General features: G+C 38.4%; 2 protein-coding genes across 3 annotated transcripts; both read right to left on the bottom strand.

Moving 5' to 3' along the window:
• Positions 1 to 5: 5 nt before the first annotated feature.
• LOC128669748 (uncharacterized) lies at positions 6 to 3,106 on the bottom strand. Its single transcript, XM_053744827.2, has 2 exons — positions 2,975 to 3,106; positions 6 to 2,626 (listed from the first exon to the last, which is right to left on the bottom strand). Exon 2 carries the CDS (start codon positions 2,624 to 2,626, stop codon positions 626 to 628), a length of 2,001 nt encoding a protein of 666 aa, XP_053600802.1. The 5' UTR covers positions 2,975 to 3,106; the 3' UTR covers positions 6 to 625.
• A 1,401-nt stretch (positions 3,107 to 4,507) lies between these two features.
• On the bottom strand, positions 4,508 to 18,070 carry LOC128669745 (collagen alpha-1(I) chain-like). 2 transcript variants are annotated; one of them, XM_053744821.2, is made up of 32 exons: positions 17,631 to 18,070; positions 17,038 to 17,259; positions 15,720 to 15,879; positions 15,082 to 15,244; positions 14,256 to 14,652; positions 13,940 to 14,046; positions 13,527 to 13,646; positions 13,075 to 13,263; positions 12,739 to 12,813; positions 12,544 to 12,654; positions 12,196 to 12,456; positions 11,907 to 12,104; positions 11,654 to 11,770; positions 11,400 to 11,490; positions 11,214 to 11,311; positions 10,929 to 11,090; positions 10,785 to 10,829; positions 10,490 to 10,696; positions 10,100 to 10,351; positions 9,729 to 9,909; positions 9,516 to 9,658; positions 8,805 to 9,021; positions 8,541 to 8,701; positions 8,131 to 8,400; positions 7,719 to 7,880; positions 7,293 to 7,508; positions 6,851 to 7,109; positions 6,549 to 6,698; positions 6,027 to 6,190; positions 5,821 to 5,936; positions 5,604 to 5,706; positions 4,508 to 4,885 (listed from the first exon to the last, which is right to left on the bottom strand). In XM_053744821.2, exons 1-32 carry the CDS (start codon positions 17,695 to 17,697, stop codon positions 4,748 to 4,750), a joined length of 5,322 nt encoding a protein of 1,773 aa, XP_053600796.1. In that variant the 5' UTR covers positions 17,698 to 18,070; the 3' UTR covers positions 4,508 to 4,747. The 2 variants fall into 2 exon arrangements, with proteins under 2 accessions (XP_053600796.1, XP_053600797.1); XM_053744822.2 differs by having other exon boundaries at positions 13,527 to 13,643.
• Positions 18,071 to 19,531: the final 1,461 nt, after the last annotated feature.

The raw sequence follows: 19,531 nt of genomic DNA, 5'->3' as shown, positions 1-19,531 counted from the left end.
TTAGGGGAGATGGGCCCAAAGCGGGTACCTCAAGGTTTGTGTCAAAAAATAAAGAGGTTATTGCAGTTGCAAAGTGGTTTTTTTTAATTATTTCGTACAAATATGTATTAAACTTTGTAACAAAAACTAAAAAACACTTCTTTCTTCATAAATTTCTTCAAAAACTTAAAAATTATTCAGTTGTTCATATTACCTGCTTTACCCGTAGGGGGTGCCTAAAGCGGGTATGGCCCTTAGGGCAAAACGGGTCAAGACTGGGCAAGGCGAGTAACAATGAGATTTTTTTCTTAAAAACTAAATAATGATAACAAAATAATAAAAATATCCTAAAACTTTTCAAAAAGTTGTACACAATCAAATTTAAATTGAAATTAAATTAATTAACAGCCAGTATTTAGATTTTTTTTTATCTTATATCTAATCAACAATCATTGCTTCAAAAAAAATCAGTCTTTTTAATCAAATTCGTCAGTCTTAATTAGTTACTGCTACATTTATTTATATAAAAAAAGGTTTTGTGATTAGTTTAGTATCTAATCAAAAGTAAAAATATCGAAAAATTAAAATAATAAAAGGTTGCACAAAATAAAATGTTCAGAAACTTTACGTGATTTTTTTTGTGTTACTATTCTTGACATAGATCACAATAGTAGGCCCCTTTGCCTAAATAGCTTGTACACTCTTCATGAGCCCAACCATGACAATCATCGCACCTTATCCAGTCTTCTATTGGTGGATCTTCGTACATCTCGTGGCATATGAAGCAGACACTTTTTTCTTCTGCGTGCTTCCTTGTCTTTCCGCTTCCAGTAATTTTTTTTGTGTTCGAGGTCGAGGCTTTTTGTTTTTTACCTTTTTTGGCCACAGGTGGATTTTTTTTAGACACAGACTTTACTTTTTCTTTAAGTTTCTTAAGTGATACTTTCTGTTTCTTAGACTCAATTTCTCTCTGTTGCTCTTTAATGGGAGTGCTGGTTAAAATTTCTGACTTTTGTGCTCTTCGTTTACGTGATGTCTTTGGTGCAGTTAGTTTAGGTATAGGGCGAATGTCCATTGGGGTTACCTTGGTAGGTGTAACACATTCAGGAATCACTGTTTTAACAAGCAGAACTTCCTCAGGTCTAGGGGTGTTGCTGTCAATGTCTTCAAGCATTCTATCTAATACTGACGGGGAAATTGTGCGATCGGAGTCTACAGAAAGGCGACCAGGACTATAATTTTGCATTTGTGGATGGTCGATAGTATTGTCACCTGGAATGTCTATGGGAATATCAGGGTCAAAGTTTTCTTGAACATTGGCAGGTTCAGTAGCGATTATGGTATCGATTTCATTATCTTCAGGAGGATCATTGACAGAGGTGTTTGGAAGATGTTCAGTGGCTATCGTATTAGAAATCAAAACGTCACATGCATTTAATGCCAGCGGCCTGTCTGTCAAGGATGAAGGAAGATAATCATCATCGCTAAATATATGTCGGTTTACTGGCCATATACCAGTTGCCTTAAATCCATTTACAGCATTTTGAGCAGAAGCTGCTTTCAGGTAAGCGTCGCCAAACAGCTGACCAATTTCAAATGGTGAAATGGTTCGTCCCACATGAGATCGTTGGTAAACCGAAACCGTCTGTTCAAAATAGGTTTTTAAAGGGCCATATACGCTTACATCTAGTGGTTGAGTTCGGTGACTGGTGTGTGGAGGTAATGAAATAAATATCACATTATTTTTTGAGGCATATTCTAATGCTGGCAGATATTTATGAGAAATGTGGTTATCCATCACAAGTATTACTTTATTTTCCTTAGTGGGTCTCGTCACCTCTACAAAATGGCGTAGCCAGTCTAAAAAAATTGGACCGGAAATCCATCCACTATCAGAACAAGTAGCTACTGTGCCTGGTGGTGATCCATCAAGCAGTCGGGGGTTCATACGTTTTCGAGAAAATATCATAAATGGAGGAATAAAAGATCCAGCTGCATTGCAGCAACACACAATTGTTGTCAATTTTCCTCTTTCAGTACTTGATATTATTCCTACTTGTTTTTTTCCAGTTCTGGTGAGAATTTTTGGTGGTTTATTGCTGGTGGTGCGCACACCCGTTTCGTCAACATTGTAAATTCTAGTCGCGTTGATTTCATTGCGATCTACTTGATCTTGTAAAAGATCAAAAAACCTCTCAACTTGCGGTCTATTAAAACCTCGGGCACGGGCTACTGACGTTGGCTCTGGCTTTCTCAAAGTTAATTCGGGATGTCTTGTTGCAAAGGCTCTATACCAATCTTCTCCAGCAGTTTTCTTTTTAAAAGGGTGCGGAATTCTATTGCTCTCTGCGTATTGATATACTAGAGATAAAAATTCAGATTTTGTCAGACCATAAAAAAGGTTATCCATATGAAACAAATATTCTATTAATTCAGATTCTTGTTGGTCATTAAAAACTGTAGAAAACCTACCGAGTTTTTTGTCTGCGGAGCCTTTTTTTATATGCCTTTGTAATGTTGATAAATTTATACCATATTTTTTTGCAGCACCATTTACTGAGCCCTTCTTTGCCTCTTCCATTGCCAACTTCATTGTCTCCACGTCCCAAGAAGCTTGTTTGGTCTTCCTTTTGTATTTTTGAACCATCTGCAAATGTATTATCAATGAATGATAGATTTCAGTACTTTACAAATACCTACCATGACTAAATATGAATTATGAGAGCCAATATATTGTAGGATCTTAACGCGAGAACAGTCGGTGTGCGCCAAAAATGTCTTGGGTAAAGCGGGTCAGGGCAAAGCGGTTACCTGCTTTACCCATACCTGCTTTGCCCAAAAGTTTATTTTTCACGATTTGTAAAATAACCTCAAAATCTTTATCAGAAATGTTGCACACACAACGAGGATTCAAAGCTGTTTTAATGCAGATTAACACACAAGTAACAATAATAACATAAGTCTCAATAGAATGAAGAAATTCGTAGTCACATACCTTGATATTTTTTAACAAAACAGGCCAATAAAAACACCCGCCGCTCAAAACGCCGCCGCGCGTCGCTGACGTTTCCGTCAAACTGATTCGTGTTGGTACGCGTTCGGGCGTCGCCGCGGCACGCACACATTTACACTATATGCTTGTATGCATGAATAACGAGGCCTACCCGCTTTAGCTGGTATACCCGCTTTGGGCTCACCTCCCCTAAGGTTTTTAAGAGCATATTATGTAACTATAATTGGTAATAACTAGAAAAGCAATCATAAAATTATATATAATTGGGCCAATTAAAAAACTCTTCAAGTAAATATCTAATTTAATCTAAAACTCACATTAATCTTTGAAAAAAAAATTAACCAAAAATGTTGTTCATATTTAGTCTCTTATGTATATATTTCTGAAACTGATAATATTTCGATTAAATAACAATTTATTTCAAATGATGGATCAAAATACTGGCAACTTTCCACAAGTTTTGTAATATCAACTAATTTACTATACTGTAAAATTAGCTAAAATGTATCTTAATTTCCTTTTAAGTCTAGTAATGCAAGCATTTTTAAAATCCTTTCTGAACGTATAATTTCTGTCAGACTAAAGGACGACCGTCGTTATGTTTGATTTATTTCGCGTATTAAAGAAAATTTCGAGTCGATATAGTATTCTACATATACCTAAATCTCGGATCCGCACTCTGCCATTTTCATAGATTTATTTGATAATTTCTTGAGACCAAAACGTATTAATCGTCCATTATTGCGAATGAAATTTATATTGAACGGAAATTAACCGAAAGTAATGTTACAGGTAGACCTGAGTCGTCTTATATAAATTATAATTATACAAGTTGGTCCAAAAAATTAGGTCAATTATACTTCACACATGGGTATATCCAAAATACATTCATGTATGTTCTACGTTGACGTTGTCGTTACTTTTTGGACCACTTATATAATTTGGATAATGTAAATTAATAATAGCAACTGTGGCTTGACTCAGATTTTAGTTATTTATGTTCCATTAAAAATAAGTGTCTTGTTGCTTTATAAGTTTGAAAAATTAATATGTGAGGATTATTATAATGTTTTATATAACGTGTAATCAATAAATGCCTACAGATAGATTTAGAATTTTTATTTTGAAATAAGGTTATATGCGTCGTTCGAACGGCGGTTTCGTCGGCGTTATAACATCAAAATCTTTCTTTAGATTGTTTAGTCGTTGCCTCTAAAACTAAATGTGATATTAGCAGCAGTATTTGAGCTTTGCGATGGGTAAACGTAAATCAATTTTTTTTCTAATTGCGAAAGCGCTGACAGGAGTAATGGGAGAGTCGATGGATGCCATTGCCCATCAGTATCACACTGCCTACAGACTAAAAAATATATGAAAATGACAACGGTAGAATGGGTGCAGCCACTTTGAATTTCATCAGTTTCCTCTACACTCATATTTTCCATTCCAAATTTCTTTAGTATATATGGTACTTTTGTAGAGAGGCTTAAAAAGGTAAACACGAAAGAAAATAGATTTTGGTCGTCACAACATGTATTTACAATATTTACAAAGGTCAATTAAGTACATAACATTATATCCTTATCTATGTTGTCTTTGCAAGTTCGTCTTTTGATTTAAGGGACTTCTTCGTATTCAAGGAGTTAAAGTAACCGACTTTTATATATGGTGTATATATAAAAGTCTTTTACTTTAACTCCTAAACAGTTATTAAGGCATGTTTTGGGGTCATAAAAACGGGGCAGAAATGATGGCTCATGTGAAGCAAACTGGGCCCGCAGTGAATGTGAACTGATGGCCGGCGTCTGCGAACGCCAGCGGCTGGAAGTCTGTTATCGGCAGCCTCTCGCTCCGAGACGTCTTGATCTCTAGCACTATTGCTCCGGAACCCTCCTGTAATTTATTTTTGTTTCTATTATCGTGCTCTCGATTCGATAGCCTTTTTTTCTTTGAATAACCTACACTAAGCACAGATTAAATAAGACTTCCAGTAACTAAAGCTATATATATATTTTAAATAACGAATATTAAAAAAAATATAAATAAATTACATATACTTTTCAAATTGCATTTGTACAATAACGTTTATATAAATGAAATAGATTATATGGATGCCGTGGATGTTATACGAGGCGATTAAAGAACTCATATACTTGATAGGCAACAATAGCATTTCCCAAGGACGGTAGATGAAGAAATATATATGGTTTGAGTTATACATGAAATCAATCACTACCTGTGGCAAGGTAAACATAAAGGTTTACCTATACATTTATTTCTTGAGATTGTTTTAAATTAATATTACCTTTGAACAGCTTTGACATCTACACAGGTGTACGTGAAATTTCCCAAGAAAGGTAGATGTCAGGCAGGCAATCGGTTGTACTAGTGAGAAAAAAAGTACCAAGCAGAAAAAAGACTATTAAATAGAACAGATGGGAATTAATTAAAAGTTTAAAATCACAGCCGAATCTTATGGTTTGATTTTTGCCTAGACTGCGCGGCGACACAGCACTCACATGTCTCACAGCTCCAAAACTCCGAAAGTGAGATGTACGAGTGAAATAGATAATGGAGGATTTACTTTGTAATTACTTATAACTTTATTTACCTTGCACTCATCTCTTATGAGATTTGTCCCTTTGATTTCAGCAGAGTTGTAGCCGAAAAGTTTCAAATTATTCAATCTCGTAAGCTCCGGCGGTATATCAGCCCTGAAAATATATATGGTTTGAGTTATACATGAAATAATTCACTACCTGTGGCAAGATAAACATAAAGGTTTACCTATACATTTCTTTCTTTAGATTGTTTTAAATTAATATTACCTTTGAACAGCTTTGACATCTACACAGGTGTACGTGAAATTTTGCCTCGCGCCATTCGATAGCAGCCTGAGGAATCTGAGTTGTATCGAGCCGGAACCTTCTCCTTCATAGGATATCTGAAAAATTAAGTACTTTGTCATCACCACGGATACAAACTGACTTTGCATCATTAAAAATAGATAAAGTTATAGAAATGTTTTGCTTACTCGATATCCACTATGAAACTGTGAGAATTTGTGAGAGTTCGAGTCGGCGTTGTACACAGCTTGTTCAGCGTTGTCGGGAAAGATGCAGGTGTTATGTCCTTTGCAGTAGACTCGCATAGGCCGCCCACTAGCGCCACCACCGCGCGCGTCTATCCAGTAGTAACCTGAAAATTTGTGTTCATCTCTAAATTACTTCCTGCGCTACGTTTAAGCTGGCCATACATTATAGGCAAACAGTTCGCCAAACATTGGCGGTTTCGGCATACGTCATCTGTCGAAGTTTGGCGATAGTGTGTAGTCGGCATAAATGAGAGCGTGAGACACATTTTGATCAAAGTGAATACTACTGTTGCCTTTCAGTCAATGCCGTGTAGTTAGTCGCCTCGTACGACATCCACGGGAGGAATGTGTCCGGTCCTATTTTGAGGGTGCATGGGTTATTGTAAACACTTGAATGTCAAACAGGATTGTTTTTTTTAAGTTTCATGGCTCCATTGTTCGCTAAAACGATGTGTAAATTACCATCAGTAAGATTGACATGAGTGCTCCTGAGGTCGCGGCACGTCAAAGCTGGATTGCCTCTGGAGCCGCGCGGTCGTTTCGCGGCCTCCAGCGCAGTCCGCGCTGTCACTATGCCACTCACGATCTCTTTCATCCATTCTATTTCTTCATCTAAAAATAAGAATCAATTTTGAGAGTTGTCAATTTTATGTACGAAATTTTCTTAACTACTTATTATTCACACTTTCCTCAGCTTATTTAGATATACATGTGTATAAAAATTAAATGTGTAATATGTATTTTGAAATGTATAAAAAGATTACCTTGTTCGATATCATTTTCCGTAGCAGTTTCCACAGAATTTAAATCGACGCTTCTTCTTCTTCTGTAGGAACTAAAAAGTTCTGCTGGAATTTGTGGAGCAGGCGCGGGTGGACCTGGAGGCCCGGGAGTTCCTTGTGGGCCTGGCTGGCCGGGCCTTCCTTCTGGACCTTGATCACCTTTCGGACCAATCGGGCCTTCAGGCCCTGTCAATCCAGCTGGCCCAGTGTCACCTTTTGGCCCTGGTGGACCCATTGGACCCTGTAAAAGTATAATTATTTATTTCCTCAGTCTGGCAAAAGCCAGTGATAGGAAAATTATAAAAAATGTAATGATAGGAAAAAATATTCCGTGTTTTCAGGAATTCGGGTTAATTACAATTCAATTCATATTAAAACAATGGTAAGCCCTTTACATTAAATAATATTAGTTAATATGTTGTACCATGTCTCCTTTAGGCCCAATAGGCCCTTGCTGTCCAGCAAGGCCTTGTTTTCCCGTTTCACCCTGATCGCCTTTCAACCCTGCAATTCCAGTATCACCAATGTGGCCTTTGGGACCTCTGTCGCCTTTCTCGCCTCTAGGACCCTGATTTCCTACTGGTCCTTGTTTTCCTAAAGGTCCTGGCAAACCTACAGCACCAGGTGAACCGACATCGCCCTGAAATAAATATGATAATATTATCCAATGGTTCCACGAAATTTGTTTTTGGTGGCGAAGTAGTCTATATAGGTAAAGGTAATGGTAACACCATATTTATTTCTTTCAAAATACAGCTACTAATAGTGAATGGTCCCGCGAGAGACAGAAAGTGGTAATCTTTGCCCGTATATCAATTTGTAAGTATTAAAAAATATATTTATGACTCACAGTGGGCCCTGGTGGTCCTCGAATTCCACGTTGTCCCTCTTCTCCTGGTGGTCCTATTAGACCCATAAGTCCTGGTTCCCCGGGAGAACCCTTAGGGCCCATATCACCCTTTTCACCTGGTAATCCAGGGCTACCTTGCAGGCCGGCCGCCCCTTCAGTACCCTAAAACAGCGAATTCAAAATATTTTTATTCATCCCTTTCATTGAACTTTGTGTCACCTGTATGATAGAACTAGTCAACTTTATTCCTGATTCGCCCATTCCATGGGAATATTGGGGATCATGCCGCGCTTTTCATAAAAATAAAAATCGGCTATTTATTTTATTTTTCATTGAAACATTAAGATCATGTTGAAAATACGTACCTAAATCAGTTCACCGAATGATTCAAGCAGAGAATAATATTACTTACAGGATTTCCTGGCATTCCTGTTTCTCCAGGCTTTCCAGGAGGGCCTATCGGTCCAGGAGTGCCTGATGGACCGTTGCTGCCTTCGGGTCCTTCAGGCCCAGGCTCACCCTTTATGCCTTGCGGGCCTGTTTCCCCTCTTTCGCCAGGTAAGCCTGCGCTTCCTGGATCACCTTTAGGACCTTCTGGACCAGGACGGCCAATAGCACCCGGTTCACCTTGTTGACCTGGAGGGCCGTCGTCACCTCTTGGACCCGCTGGTCCTCTTGGTCCCTATACAATAACAAGTATACAGTAACAAGTAACAACAATACAATACAGTAACAAGTATAGCAGATTCATCGTAATAACTCTCGTTTTCCTGGTTTTTATTTTAGCAAAAATATGTAAAAATTACTTGAATATACATTTACCTGTTTCCCTTCGGGTCCCATGGCTCCTGGAGGCCCAGGTGCGCCAGGGCTGCCTACTTCCCCGTGTTGGCCTTCTGCCCCTCGAGGCCCCACTTCACCTGGAGATCCTTTTGGCCCTCGTCTACCTGGTGGTCCACTAGGTCCGGGGGGTCCTCTTTGACCTAAAATTCAAGTGATAAAAATACAAGTGACAAAATAGAATATTTGTATGTAGATATACGGGTAAAATGCAAAATAATATGAATCTTTGAATTTTCACTTAACCTATAGGTCCAACGTCTCCTCTATCCCCCGAAGTTCCTTGTTGACCCTTTTCTCCTTGTAGTCCTGTCGGCCCTGCTGGCCCCGGCAGGCCCCTCACTCCATCTGCTCCATGTGGCCCAGGTGGGCCTGGTTCCCCGTGTGGCCCCTTATCTCCAGGTAGACCAACCGGTCCAGGTTCACCGCGTAGACCTTGAATTCCTGGTGATCCTTGTGGACCCTGAAATAAAGATAATAGCAAATAAGTAAGGGTTCGATGGAAAAACATAGAAACGAGCACAATACATCCAGAATGTAAATAATAAATAACAATAATAAGTAGTAGTATTCCATATTTCCTAAATATCCCAAATTTAGTGCAATCATCATAAAGTAAGAAAAAATCATAATGTTTGAAATGTGTAAAGCCTTTGGATTCGTGAGTCTCGCTTTAATCTCAATGCTTTCCCGGATTCATTTTGCGTCAAAGAACATCGTGCTCCTTCATTTCACAAGCTAAGATTTGTCATTACTATACATATGCTTAAAATTTTAAAATGCTTAAATGGATTTGTTATACATGTCTAACTTATTTTATTGCTATTAAATGCTGTATTTAAAATGAAAATAATAATGAGATGAAAACATTCTGGACTCGAGCGGGAAACCAGATTTTTATCATGTCATTATTATTTTCATTTTAAATGCTGTAAGTATAAAATGCAATTTACTTACAGGTTCACCAGCAGCTCCTTTGAATCCCTTTTCGCCAGGAGGACCTGATTCCCCTTTGTCACCGTCTTCACCTGGAGTTCCTATTGGTCCTGGTGCTCCTGCAAGCCCTCTAGGTCCGGGTAGACCATCTCGTCCAATGGGACCTAAACGACAAAAAAATCTGTGCAAAATTCCCAAATTTCCAACAAGTTCATATTTGAGGATATGACCCACCTACTGGACCCGGTTCTCCAATCTCTCCTTTTTGGCCACCAGGCCCTGGAGATCCCCGAGGCCCTTCACGGCCAAGCGGTCCTTGTGGGCCCTCATTACCCGATTCACCCTGCTCTCCTTTATCACCCCTTGCGCCAGGAGGCCCGATTGCTCCCATGTCTCCTTTTGTTCCAGGTGCGCCCTAAAAAATCAAGACTTAATTATTATATTTTTTCATTGTTTAAATCGCAACTTTACATATACAAAAGATAAAAAAATCGAAATTACAAAATATAGTCGATGGTTGTTGATGGTTTCATTCGATGTACTCCATGCTCGTATGCAATAGTTTTCTTTAATAAAACGTTTTTATATTGTGGTAATATACTCACTGGTGCTCCTGGTAAGCCTGTTTCTCCCTGATGGCCGGGTGGTCCTGTCGAACCTACAGGCCCAGGCTTTCCTTCTGGTCCAGGCGGCCCCGGCGGGCCCTCTTTTCCCATTTCCCCAGGGGCACCAACTTCGCCCGGAGATCCTGGAGTCCCTGTGGCCCCAATTGTTCCCGGTGGTCCGGGTTCACCCACTGGACCCTGCGGCCCTAAGGCACCTGGGAGACCAGATGGTCCAACTGCACCAGGATCTCCCTGAAATAATAATTGTACTTGAAATGCATTCCAGATAATTATTTACACTTATCGTACAAGTAGTAGAATGAAGTTTTTATTTGTAGAATATTGTTTAAATTGGAACATAGCACGAGGATCTCGGTTAATATTAAGTACCGTAGGTCCTCGTTCTCCTGGTGGACCCGGCATTCCTGGCTTTCCGTCAGGTCCTGGTGGACCCATAGCACCTGGGAATCCACGAACACCCTCTAGACCCTGAGGCCCTCTTTCTCCGGTGGACCCAGGGGGACCTGGTTGTCCTGTGTCACCTTTCGGTCCGGGAGCTCCATCGGACCCACGTCTTCCTCTTGGGCCTCTGTACCCCTGTGATATAAAAGAAAATGTAAATTTTCGATATTTTAAAGTATTTATTTATATATAGACATCAGGAACGTAATAAAAAAAATATTACCCTTGGGCCAGTTTCGCCACGATCACCCGGAATCCCAATTAAACCCTGAAACAACAAACGATTTACCATTAAACCAAATTTTCCAGAAATAAAAGATGTCTAAATTGCGTCCCAATTTTTGCTGAGTAGCGTCCATGAACTTACTATAGGTCCCTTAGCTCCTCTTCTGCCTCGTCTGCCCGATGCCCCTTTATCTCCCTTTTCACCTTGAACACCAGGATATCCTTGTGGACCCTGTGGTCCAGTTGCTCCTTTTTCCCCAGCAGGTCCTGAAGGGCCAGTTTCACCCCTGGGGCCTTCTGCGCCCTGTAACATAAATAAATATAAAACTTATGAATTGAAATTCGTAAAACGATTGATTGAAATTGCACTTATTTTTCAAAAATGAATATATTTTTTCTATAAAATAAACGATAATTTATAAATTACCTTTTGACCTTCTGGTCCTTCTATTCCAGGAGGTCCGGTTTCACCAGGAAATCCTCGATCACCTTTCGAACCCATGTCTCCTTTCTCTCCTTCAACTCCTTTAAACAAACCAGATTTTAATAAAGAAGTCGATTTAAAAATAAAGGCAATTTAAATATTTATACGTCAGTTAAAATTAGTACTTACCCCTAAGACCTTTGTCTCCTTTATCACCTGGTAGGCCTCGAAGTCCATCATCACCTTTCAATCCACGGGGTCCAGGAAAACCTAGCATGCCCTATAAAAAATAGGTATATTTTAAATAAATAAGCAAGGTAACGACGCTGTTGCAGAATAATTGCTTTATTTATTTAAATTTCGCCGCTATTCTATCTCATATATGTCCATTGTAAAATTACTTCATAATGTTTCAGTACATTGAGAACCTAGAGATAATTTACCTGAGATCCTTGAGGTCCTGCTTCTCCTGGTGATCCCTGTTGTCCAGGGTTGCCCGGCGTGCCCGGCGATCCTTCTGGACCAGGGAGCCCCGAAATTCCAGGCTTACCTTGGGGTCCCTAAAGGCAGATAAATTGAATCTTGAGAATTTTATACTATTAATTCTTTAAAATTGCATTCTTTTTCGCGTCAGTTCGGTGAAGTAGAATTTTTGATTAAATTAATATATTTACATATATATTTTAAAGTATTTACCTGTATTCCGGGTGCACCCATTGGCCCTTGAGGGCCAGGAGAGCCTGTAGGCCCCATTGGCCCCGGGTGGCCTTGGGGCCCAGGTGGGCCCGGTTGCCCAGCTGCACCTTTAGAACCTTGCGGGCCTTCAACGCCGGGTAGGCCTGGATAACCTATTAATCCTGGAAAGCCTCTTGGTCCCATAAACCCTCTGGGGCCCTATAACAAATGGAAACGATATATATTTATATGAATAATTGTTATCGCTGGTCTTATATTATAGTTATGAAAGAGTGAATAAAAAACTCACAAGTTCCCCAGACAATCCTGGTGGTCCCGGCGGCCCATCGTCTCCAGGCGATCCGTCAGGCCCCGGCGCTCCCGGTTCACCCTGAAGTCCCGGCACGCCCCGCTCCCCCTTGTCTCCCGGCATGCCCGGCAACCCTGGGTAACCTTGGTCGCCTTTAAGCCCTGTCGCACCAATTGATCCACGTTCACCGTCACGTCCGGGGTGACCTCGGCGTCCTGGGCCTCCTGGCGGGCCTTGTATTCCTCTTGGTCCAAATGGTCCCTGAAAATTTTAAGTCAGTGTGTAGGTTTGTAAGTGACGATAAAATGAAATTGTATGAATTTGAAATGTTGATCCTATATCACTTACCGGTTCACCCTGTTCTCCTTGTTCTCCTTTGGGTCCTTCTGGCCCTGTTTCGCCTTCAGGTCCTGGTGGCCCGGTCAGACCCATGGGACCTTCCACACCACGCATAGCAGCCTAATATAGTTTTTAGAAAAATTTAAATTATATGTATATCAAGAATATGTATACCGTAGGTAACCTTTATGCTTTCGTACTTACCATATGTTGTTGTAACATCTGAGCTAATGCTTCAGACTGTGCATCAGGTCCTTTTTCGTTACTCGATTGTTGTAACTGAAAAATTATACTTGTGTGATTACCATGTCAGCAATTTATAAAATCTTCCAGAAAAATAAAAACAAAATGCTTAAAAAATCCTAGACTTGAGCCGGAATCGAAGCCACGCGCTTAACTGGAATATTGCTCTTAACCACTAAGCGTCTTGAAAGTGCAGTTATTGACAGCACTGTTACATTCATTATTTTGTGGAGAGCGTGTCTGACTTATCAATAAATATATTCTTAGCTCTATTGGTATCAATTTTTCTAGACTTACCGGTACAACAAAAACATGCCCTGGTGGTCCAATAAAACCTTGCTGGCCTTCTGCACCGGGTTTTCCCGGCTCTCCTTTCGGCCCTCTTGGACCTTGAGGACCTGGTGGACCCGGGTACCCTCTGGGTCCTAAATACGGCCCAGTGCTTCCGTAATCGTAATACGTCGAGTCGTATCCAGTTGCATTATTCTAAAAATAAACATGTTTAAATATTGGACCCAATAAAACAAAAATGTCAATGTAAAAAGGTTTTTTTGTTGAAAATGTACAAATTTCAAAGGGTCACTTAATAATTTTACCCGCAGCTTTTGCCCTGAATTCCATCAAATTAAAATAAACCTCTTTTGATTTACTCAACGAACATTGATGCGGTTTCTTTGTTAGCTATGTTGGCTAAAATCTCGATAGGTCATTAGTAAAGTATAAAATAATATATTATTTATTATATTTACGTCGCCATAATCCGGGGGATGTGTAAGATAGTCATCATCTTCAGTGGTTGTCATCGGTGTGTAGGAAGCCTCAGTGGTGACGAGAGTAGTTCCTGATTTATCTTCGTCAATTATTTTCTGCTATATAATACATTTGTTAGAAGCTCTTCGTAGTTACAATGTATGTATAACGTCGATTGAAAAGAAAAAAATACTCCGATGTAGATATAGTGTACGTACATCCTATTGTTTTTTTTGTCTTTCACTTGTTCCCACCCAATATGAGTAAAATATCTAGGATAAAATCTGAGACTGTTATAGGCATTTTGCGTTTTAGACGTCGCGCTCATGAGGGAATGAATTATTTCAAAAATAAATTGCAGAAACAATTCAGAAAAAAAAATTACATAAATATTTTATCGGAATTTTTATACCTTTTGTGTGGTTATTTCTAAAGGCTGAGGCGATGTGTCAAAGATGTTAGAAGAGGTCGGTAAGAGCTCATCTTCGCCCCGAAAATTCCCAAAAATGCTGTTTTCGTCTGAAAATAAATTGAGTTTGTACAATATTGCATTTTATTTTTGTATGTATGTCAGTCTTCATTTATTTTTGAATAGCGAATCGTTCTTAGCATTTTAATTCTATAACTTCGTAGATTAACTTTTAGCCACCAAGATATGGCATTCTGAATAAAAAGACAAAATTGTTTTTATTTTATAAATCCTTATATTAACATTTGTCATTGCTTACCAGTATCTGTTACACGAATGTTAGATCCCATCACACCTATGTTTGGATATTGGATGGTCGGTCGTGAAGTACTAAGTTCCGTATAATTGGGATCCCAACGGTTTTCAGATCTGTTAGGTTCATTAAAAAATCTTCGTCCAAAATTTCCATTATATTCTGTTCTACCATATGTGCCCGAACTTATAGTATCTCTGTTCGGTTGTGTTGTGGCTGCTACAAAAATATTATTGATTTCATCATTCGTGTCAAAATCGACATCTTCGTCAGTATTATCGATAAATCGGTTAGATTCCATTCTGTGCGCTATTCCATAGGTGCCACAATCAGGAGCAATTGTTGTGCAAATCTCGTAGGCTGTGTCTGGTTTGGTGGTGAACTGCAGAAGCTCTATATCACCCTAAAATAAATTGAATTACATATATAAAAAATTTTGAATATAAACATAAAAATACGAATCCGTTAATTAAATTTCAGTCTGTTCAAGGATCTCTCGATCCACGTGAAAGTAAATTATCTAAGTGACCGTGATAATTAGGACGCGTACCTAAAGTAGGTACTTCTGAAAGGGTTGGAAAAGTTCAGACCTTTGATATGTCATCTTAGAAATTGAAGGGTTTAGCCAAAAGCCACTTTCACGTACTCATGAGATGAATTTATGTGGATTTGGTAATTGACTGTAGTTTATTCTATGTATTTATAATACCTAAGTAATAGTTTTTATATTAGCATATGCGATTTAAGAAAAAATCCAGATAACTAATCGAGCTTTGACTTCGTTGATCAAGAAAGTCATATTTGTGGGGTTAGCAAAAAGAAAAATAGGTACCTCATAAAATTGCTCAGCGGACACCTGAGTGCCGACTACCAAAGCACCTGCTAAGTTGAAAGTGCTACCCGGTTTGCGCTGCAGTAGTAGGGTTCCCTTAATATCGCAGTCCACAAGTAAAGTCACCGAATCGCCTTTTATGCTAAGACCTAAGCGGTGCCACCTGAAGGCAATTTGGAAAACTTTTTTATTATGCTAATAAATAAGTTCCTTTGGAAAGCTCATTTAAATTTCAAATGCACAGGTAATGGTGTAATGTAATCCTAATCTTTAAGCAAACAGAAAGAAAAAACAAGAAGAACAAACGTAAAGTCTAGTTTTGTTCAAAGTTTCGGTTTCGGTAAATAATTTCGCCGAAATTTTTAATTCATACAAACTAGCTTTTTTACATCAATAAGTTTCTGGGGCGAAAATAAAAAATATTTTTTACTTTGTTATTTAAAAAAAATATTTTTTTTAACACATTTCATTATTCTTAAAAAAGTTAAAGCGTTCTTTAGGCTAAAGTATGTTTTGTCACTGTCACGCAGAAAGAGAGAAATACACTTTTGCTTAAAGTATGCTTAAACTTTTTATGAATAACAGGGATAGTCTTTAACTTTAGTGTTCTGGTGAATTGACCTATGCAATTCTCTTACCTGCCATCAGCGATGTTGACCCTAAAAGTGAGCATTTCGTCATCAGAAGGGTCTCCGCGCGTGTCCTGGTAGTACAGCTCGACCAGCTTGCCCACTACGAGCTGCAGCTGGTCGTCGCCGGCGTCGGAGTAAAGCACAAACACTGGGCTTTGCTCGGTGCCTATAGTTGATCAATAGCAATTAAAGCTCTACTTAAAGAAAGAAAGGAAAACTATTTATTTGGTAGGTTATTTTACATTATTCGCGTTACACTACAAATCGGGGGACACGGCAGTGCTCCAGCCAAGTCGAGCAAAAAAAGCGGCAGGCCGTATCATCTGTTCTCGAAGCAATTCAGGTTACAGTTTAGCAGAAACAAATTGGCTCCTGCTCAACATTAGATCACGGTCTTCCGTGGTTATTTTTCATGGAAATTCTACCTAATATTATAAATGCTATAGTAAGTTTGTTGTTACCATCTCATGCTTTATCTGCTCAACCAATATTCTAGAAATGTACATGTAGTTCAAACTTATTTGATATATTTTGTTTTATTTCATATTTAAAAGTATAAATACCTATAAGAAAAAATATATTTATTTCAAAAAAGGTACCTAATTTTGTTCCTAACTGCAAAAAAGCCTTCATATAATCATTGCCAATCAGAGATGGGTTAAAATAATGTCGAGATATTTTTAAGTGTATTCTAAGGCGACCCTCACGATGTGATGGGCTGTTAACCCTAACCCTTTGTTAAATTTAGTTATTTATATCAAATCCCACTTTGATGTTAATTAGTCACAATATATAACGAATCTGTTCTTTAATTTAAATATTTTATCCCTGACTTTTGCCCCTATATCGGAATGCGTGACATCAAGCTAATCCAGCGATTTATCTGATTTGAACTTATTAATCGGATTCATGTAATTTTTTATTCATTCTTTTTTTAGTTTAATTATTGTGTAAATAAATTATCGTGTATATAGTGTTAATAAATTTTTTCTATGTCAAATATTTAAATGGGATAAAAATATTCGTAGGATATAAGTAGTTAATAATGTAAATAAATAATCTTTGTATTATTTTTTTCTTTTAATTTGTATATGATAATACGAAACAAATAGTGTATGATATTGAATTTGCGGCTACCGGTTTGTTATTTATAAATCTCGACATTTGAAAATAGTTTTCGTACCTCCTAGAACTTTGTTATTATAATTTATCTCAACCTGGCTTATCGTGGTTTATTTACTTTCAATCGTAGTATAGGTATCATATTTTTAATTTTTTAAAATATTAATGTGAAAGAAAAAATTTAAAAGGAAATTATGCTTACTTCGGAGCCTCAGGACAGCTAATACGGAGAAATCTTCGGGGAAGGTGTTGTAGAACATTCCCGCGGCGTGCTGGTGTAGCGTGGCATTCTGGCTGAGGCTATAGGCGGAGAAGTCTGAGTACGGGGTATTGGGGGCCTGGCAGCGGCCGCGCGCGGGCAGTACCCCGTCTGGCAGGCCCCCCTCGCGCACCACAGATAAAACGTCGAAAATTTCTAGTTCATCTGAAAAAAAATGCTACATAAATGAAATGGAATTGTTGAATGTAGTTTTGTTTCTATTACATCTTATATTGTGTCGTATTATAAATGCCTGAAAGCAGAAATTTTTAACTTTGTTACATGCAGTCTTTGTTAACTCTATGAATATATTTTATTTAATAATTTCTGAGAATTATCCCCAAGTCCCGAAGCTCATTTTGCTTTGCATCTTGAAAAATAAAAAAAAAGTGAAATCTGAAATTTCCCCTCTCAATCACGTAGCCCCAATCAATAATAATATTTATATTTAAAGACAATATCGTAAAATATGCGCAGGCATGCGTTAAGATGCCGAAAATAAAAGTACTTTGATTAGAACAAACATTGTCACTCACCGTCCGCGCGCCCGCCGAGTATGCAAAACAATAAAAGTATACATTTTGCTCTTATCTGAAGAGCCATTGTGGCTCAAACAAATATACATGAACAAGTAGATTTACATTAGATCCCATCCCGGTCGCGTAAAGGACGCGAGTTGAGACCCCTCGTAGGCTGGGAGGCCCACCACCGCTCCCCTTCGAGACAGGATCGACATCTATGCCCCAGCAGGCCTAATTCAGCACTGAACGATGCCATCACGGCTTCTATACGTCACCTCGCTTCACTATCTTGATTGCATTGGTGTCATAACAATGAATATCTATCTACATCAAGCCAATAAATACAGTCGAAGGAGCCTCAATTAACTTTATGGAGCATTTGTAATGAACAGGGCATTGGTCTCATCTAGTAGAAGATGTTTCGTTGGTATTTTCTATTACTATCCGCACTGCAAATTTGTGGCATGAAATTAAATCAAAATCTATCCCTCTTTCTTGCCTTTTTACACCACATCATCCAAGTACTTGTTTGCTTCAAAAATTGAGTTTGTAGGTTATCTATATGTTGATTACGCCCTTGAGGGCAACCAGCGTTTGCGAGTTTTTCTTGTCATTTCGCCCCTCAACTATGCAATGCATTTCACTGAGGCGACTAGGACGTGATTTTTCACATTTGTATTAGGAGCTTGAGTCTGACGCAATCGTAGTTTATTCCTTGAATTATTGTCAAAGGTTTTTTTGTTGTCAAATGGTCAAAGTAAACTCACAATCGAAAAAGTTCGTTCGATCGATGCATTCGAATCAACTTTTCATTAATAGTCTGACGAAATCGAAATTGTGTAACCATTAAAAAAATTGAGAATATTGATAAAAGAAATTGTATTACAAAAATGTTAATAAAAATAAATATTCTGCCTCGGATATAGCAATGACACACCTACATATTTAACTTAAAATATACCTGCTTTAGGCGCTCCTCTATTTCTGCTCTTGAATCAATCGCCCGCCTTATTGAGTTACGTTAGATTTAGTAAATGAAGCATGCTTTAGGCTCACCTTTATTAATTAAGTTGTAAGGAGCCGGGTAGATAACTAAATTCACTAGTTTTACTAATACTAATTTGCTCAGATTGGTACCTATATGGATGTACCAAGGGCCAAGGGTCGCCAAGGGCCACGATGTGCACTTGAGCGTGAACAACCGTGAAGTGGTTAGATATAATTTACCAACTTGATCCCTTCTTGTAATGTAGGTTCAGTCTTTGGTCCATAAGATTATGTCATATACATACATAGATAAAAGAAAAAATGGTCATATAAATTAAAAGTTTTTTTTACGAAATAAACTCATACTCATACTCGTCATCATTGAAACCGTGCTATTCAATCTAAGGTTACCTTAGATATAAATATCGCACCGAATTTTTATATATACAAAAAAAAAAAGATAAGTATATGGATATGATCCACTTCAGGCATAAAAATGACACAGATTATATCATTTTATAATATTAGGTCCTTACATATGAAATTGGCATTTTGTTGTACTGGCCTAAAGTGGCCAGTCATCACAAATTTCTCCTCTTTGGTTAGGAATTCCAAATTAAAATTTATACAGCTATTTACTCATGTATATATGTGTTTTGTTAACCATCATTCATTTGTTTTTTTGTTCTGATTTTTCTGTTTGCGTCACTCAGTTTACAAAATGGAAAACTTGAAATATCGCGTTATTTATGAGTACGAGTTCCACCGTGGCACCAGTGCTGCGGAAACGGCTCGGAGGGTTAAATGATGTGTATGGCGGTCGTGTCGCAAAAGAAAACACAGTGCGTTTTTGGTTCCAACGTTTTCGTTCTGGAAATTTCGATCTGCAGAACAAGCCCCGTGGACGACCGGAGACCCTAGTTGATAAT

Source organism: Plodia interpunctella, chromosome 5 (assembly GCF_027563975.2).
Source record: "Plodia interpunctella isolate USDA-ARS_2022_Savannah chromosome 5, ilPloInte3.2, whole genome shotgun sequence".
Classification (NCBI taxonomy): domain Eukaryota; kingdom Metazoa; phylum Arthropoda; class Insecta; order Lepidoptera; family Pyralidae; genus Plodia; species Plodia interpunctella.
The sequence above is the reverse complement of the archived record's forward strand: the minus strand, read 5'-3'. Positions and strand labels throughout refer to the sequence as shown.

Excerpts from the sequence above, each read along its gene's own strand:
- LOC128669745 (XM_053744821.2), bottom strand. The coding sequence starts at position 17,697 with ATGGCTCTTCAGATAAGAGCAAAATGTATACTTTTATTGTTTTGCATA. Across the intron at positions 9,659-9,728 it reads TGGAGAACCGGGTCCAGTAG|GTCCCATTGGACGAGATGGT; the intron begins GTGGGTCATATC and ends TTTGTCGTTTAG. Across the intron at positions 9,022-9,515 it reads AAGGAGCTGCTGGTGAACCT|GGTCCACAAGGATCACCAGG; the intron begins GTAAGTAAATTG and ends TCTTTATTTCAG.
- LOC128669748 (XM_053744827.2), bottom strand. The coding sequence starts at position 2,626 with ATGGTTCAAAAATACAAAAGGAAGACCAAACAAGCTTCTTGGGACGTG.